Source organism: Trachymyrmex septentrionalis, unplaced genomic scaffold (genome assembly GCF_001594115.1).
Source record: "Trachymyrmex septentrionalis isolate Tsep2-gDNA-1 unplaced genomic scaffold, Tsep1.0 scaffold37, whole genome shotgun sequence".
In the NCBI taxonomy this organism is placed as follows: Eukaryota; Metazoa; Arthropoda; class Insecta; order Hymenoptera; family Formicidae; genus Trachymyrmex; species Trachymyrmex septentrionalis.
In genome coordinates this window covers 7,785,471-7,789,749 of record NW_017305536.1, presented here as the reverse complement: position 1 = coordinate 7,789,749, position 4,279 = coordinate 7,785,471, and the positions used below count along the sequence as shown (strand labels likewise).

At 29.0% G+C, this 4,279-nt stretch overlaps 1 protein-coding gene across 2 annotated transcripts in view; it reads right to left on the bottom strand.

The window, feature by feature from the left end:
• Positions 1–2,378, bottom strand: part of LOC108750756 (kinesin-related protein 4-like) — an 11,011-nt gene extending 8,633 nt beyond the window's left edge. For both annotated transcript variants that reach the window (XM_018490472.1, XM_018490473.1), the window contains exons 1-3: positions 2,142–2,378; positions 1,565–1,796; positions 123–369 (exon numbers count right to left, since the gene is read on the bottom strand). In XM_018490472.1, coding sequence (XP_018345974.1) covers positions 123–369; positions 1,565–1,796; positions 2,142–2,295 — 633 coding nt within the window. In that variant the 5' untranslated portion in view covers positions 2,296–2,378. The remainder of the gene's footprint in view (positions 1–122; positions 370–1,564; positions 1,797–2,141) is intronic.
• Positions 2,379–4,279: the final 1,901 nt, after the last annotated feature.

Sequence of the window (4,279 nt, the reverse complement as noted above, 5' to 3'; positions counted from 1 at the left end):
AAGTTTGCAGTTATAGTAACTTATATCTATTATATATAGATTATATTATTTAGTAATAATAATAAAATAATTTTCTATTTTAAAATATCTCATATAGTATTAATGAAAATTAATGTTCTTACAATTCTAAATATTGTATGGCTTCTGCTACTTCGCTCATTCATGTTTGTTTCGCCTATTCTTCTGCTTTTATTACCTTTATTCATTATTGCTAAAACATTCTCTGGACTATTTGTAACTTCTTCCTTACACTTTACGAATACTTGACCATTTACATCTTCGTGTATTTTCAAATCTGTTGAATTTTTATCTTGGTTTTTGTTTAAGAGATCATTAACTTTTTCATTATAAATCTCTAAGTATGATACTCTGAAATATTAATATATTGTTACAAAATGCTATACTTCTTATATGAATTTTAAACGACCAATACTGAATCAGTAATACCAACAATATACATCAACATTTTTGCAACATTACATAATATTGACAAATATTATTGATAGCCTTATTTCAGCTCAGTTTTACATAATTATGCAATATGTATACTATACTAACAGAAATGCTGAAGAACTCTTTTTACAGATCTTACACAGTTAATAATACTGTCAGAATCAACAAATACTAACAATATTATAGGTATCCAGATTTCTTGATTTTTAAGCAATAGTATTGCTGTGATAGGGAATACTGATATTGAAGAACGAAGAAATCTAGATCTCTATCAATATTCTATAATCTATACCAATCCATAATCTATATCAAAACTAATCATATATAATTAATAAAATTAATAGTATTTGTTAATATTGATAGATTAATGACTAAAGGTGGATAGTCAATAATATTGATCAATATTAAACCAATAATAAAAGATAGTATGCATCAATGTTTTTAGAATTTTTACAACCTTACACAATCAGTATCATTGATAATATTATATATTAACTTAATTTTAACTTCAGTTTTATGTACAATATTTATTGCACTAACATACAGTAGCATGGATCTTAATAATATTGGACACTTAATAATCAAAATCTATCACTGTCCATATCCTATGTCAATCCATCAATATTAACAATTCACGATCAGTAATATTGTTGATATTTATTGATACTAACAGAGGCTACGTTTACATCATGCATTTAGGCCATGACTTATACAATAAATATCCTTATTTATTCTATAGATTAAATAAAAGCACCCATCATATAGATTGTCAACTAAGCATACAGTGTAAATGTAGCGAATATTATTGATATTGTAGGATCACCTTAAGATCCATATTATTGATTGCAAGTTTGTTTGCGTTGCATAAAATCCTCAAATATTCTTGCACTTAAAATGAAATAGATATATATTTGACTTTGAAGAAAGCAAAGATGCAGAGTACAAAAAGTGCGATCAACGCGAACAGACTTATTATAACTTATATAAATAGGTTTTGAAAAATAGATAAAAGAGTTCTAAACTCTTAATTAAATTATACTTTTGTCACAAGATATATTCTGAACTGTCTTAGCTAAGAAAATTATTCTTTTGTTACAACAGATATATTTACCTTAATAAAAACTCGCGTCCTGGAATATTAGTTATTGCGTCAAACATATGTTCAACAGCCAAAGGTACTATGCCAGGTTCTTCCGAAGTACCCATCATAGTATAAGTTTTACCAGAACTTGTCTGTCCATAAGCGAACACTGTGCCATTAAATCCATTTACAGCAGCATCGACAATAGGCCTTACAACATTAAATACATTGTTGTTGTTGGCGGTCGTATCAAAAATATGATCTGCAAATGTAATATCATATAAACATAATTTGTGAATTTTATATCAAGGTGAAAGAATACAAGATAAAAATATGACCGATAAAAATTATAACCTCACAAGACAATGATACAAATTAACATTGAATAATACTTCTTTAGTTGTACTTCATGATGTATATGTATTTTATATCTAAAGAAATAAAATATTTTTTATTGAAGGAAAAAGGAAAAGTAAAAATTCGAAAGAAAATGTAAATATAAAAATAAATTTTTTAAAAAAGATACGCCGAGAAAAATAAAACGTGCCTGGGATACGCATTTTCGAAATTCGTATTCGTACTAATTTCGTATAACATATTGACATACCAAATTCGAATCTACCATCAGATCGCTTTCTGAATTCGGGGTCGATAGCTGCAATAGTGTTTTCACTGGTAACCCATTGTATCGATGAATTCTCATCCTTTTCTCGCTTGATGAGAGGCCTGACTTTGATAGCCACTTTTATGCTGTCTGACATTGTGAATTCAGATTTTCGATTCTAACAAATATTTCAAGAAAGCAAGTCTTGTATTTATTGTATAAACACACTCACGAGAATCACGAATATTTATCATATCACCATAACAGTCGACGGAAGACTAAACGAGTAAACGCTCGTTACGCCGTTCAAATTCAAATCACAATTTATCACGCATGCGTCGACCGTCATTTATTGCATGGCTATTGGGCGCTCAGTGAACTCTTGCATCTGATTGGCATATTCCATTAGATTTAAAAATGTAGATCAAACAGATAAAAGAGCTCATTGAGCTTTCAGTGAGCGGTCGTGCTTCTGGATGCACCCATTAGCTGCATTTCAGCGGATTCAAGTTAAGTGGCGCTCGCTGTTATTGGTGTATTCTTTTAGATCATCCAATCAGCATTTTAGATCTGGAAGAATACAGCAATAGCAGCGAACGCTCACTCACGTTGTGTTCCAAAATTCACGGCTAGTGCTAAAAATTTACAGTTTCATATACAATACATTTTCAGTGCATTAGCAGTGAATATTGGAACACAACCTCAACTGTTGAATTCGCTGAACCACCAACAAGATACTATTAAAGACCGTCAACTCTAGGTGAATTTTCGGCGGTATAAAAAAGGCTCCAAGGTAATTAAAAAATTCTGATATTATTGATAATTGATATAAATTTGCTATTATTAACATAGATATTTGACTCATACATTATTAAATTTATGATTTTTTATTACATAAATATTCCATAAATAAATATGCATACTTGTAAAACTATAATATCCTATATATTGTAGAAAAATTACAATTTTTTTCTTTGCAGTTATCATCTCTGTTGATAATCAAACTTCGACAATAACACTAAAATTTTAATATTAAAGAAAAATTACGTATTATTGATTTTTAAATGCATAAATACGTCTATTAAACTAATAAATGATAAAATTAATACAATATTATTAGTTTTTAATTCTTAATTACTTCAATATTCACAAGGACGCGAACTCCCATAAGGATGTCGGTCTTTAATAGTATCTCGTCGATGGCTGAACGCAGCCATTCTGATTGGTCGAACTTGATTTTCAAACTTTTCCGCCATTTGTTCAATTTCACTATGGATTTGTCCAATGTCTAGTGATGTCTTGTGATGAGTGATCCAGCGTGATGTCGCTAGTGTCGCATTTCGTCATGACGTATCTTTCGCCTTTGCTTTATCATGACATGAAAAAGCGCGCGACAAGAGTGTCGCAATTTTCGACAATTATTAAGAAGTAATTAACTCTGATTGATATCCAATATCATGCTACTAAAGGATTGTGCAATAATTGTGAAATATTATACAATCGTGCGTTACGTCGTGCACGAAAAATGTATGAGAAGGCTACGTAGAGATGAAAAACAATTGAAACGCGCAGCAGCAGTGAGTTGATATTTTAATTGTATAAATATATAACTTATCTAACAACAAAAAATATCTAAAATCAGGTCATAAGTGTTTTCTGCGTCTAAAAGATGACTTATGCCCGTTTTCACCATATAGATAACTTTTTTCATATAGATTAACTTTAATCTCGGTTCAACTTACTCTTTGTTTTCTTCTAATTCTAAAGAGGAAGAATAATTAAAGGGTATAAGTCGTCTTTAGATGAGATTAAAATTAATTTACATTGATGAAAATGGACAGTAAAAATGTTTTATGTCATAATTTTAAACTTTGTGTTGTTTGAATTAATGTCATAAGAATATGTTCCAAATTTGCTGTATTATATGTATAGATATATTTTCAAAAATGTGAACATAATATAAAATATTAATATACTTAATAATAAACATTAATATAAAATAATTTTTTGCACCAAGATGAGAGTAGCTGTACGTGCAGAGGAAAGTCTATTGGAACATAGGGGAATTGGTGAGTAATATTTTATTTTAAATATATAATTTAATGTCATATCAAATAATATTTTTAATTTGTTGTACAATA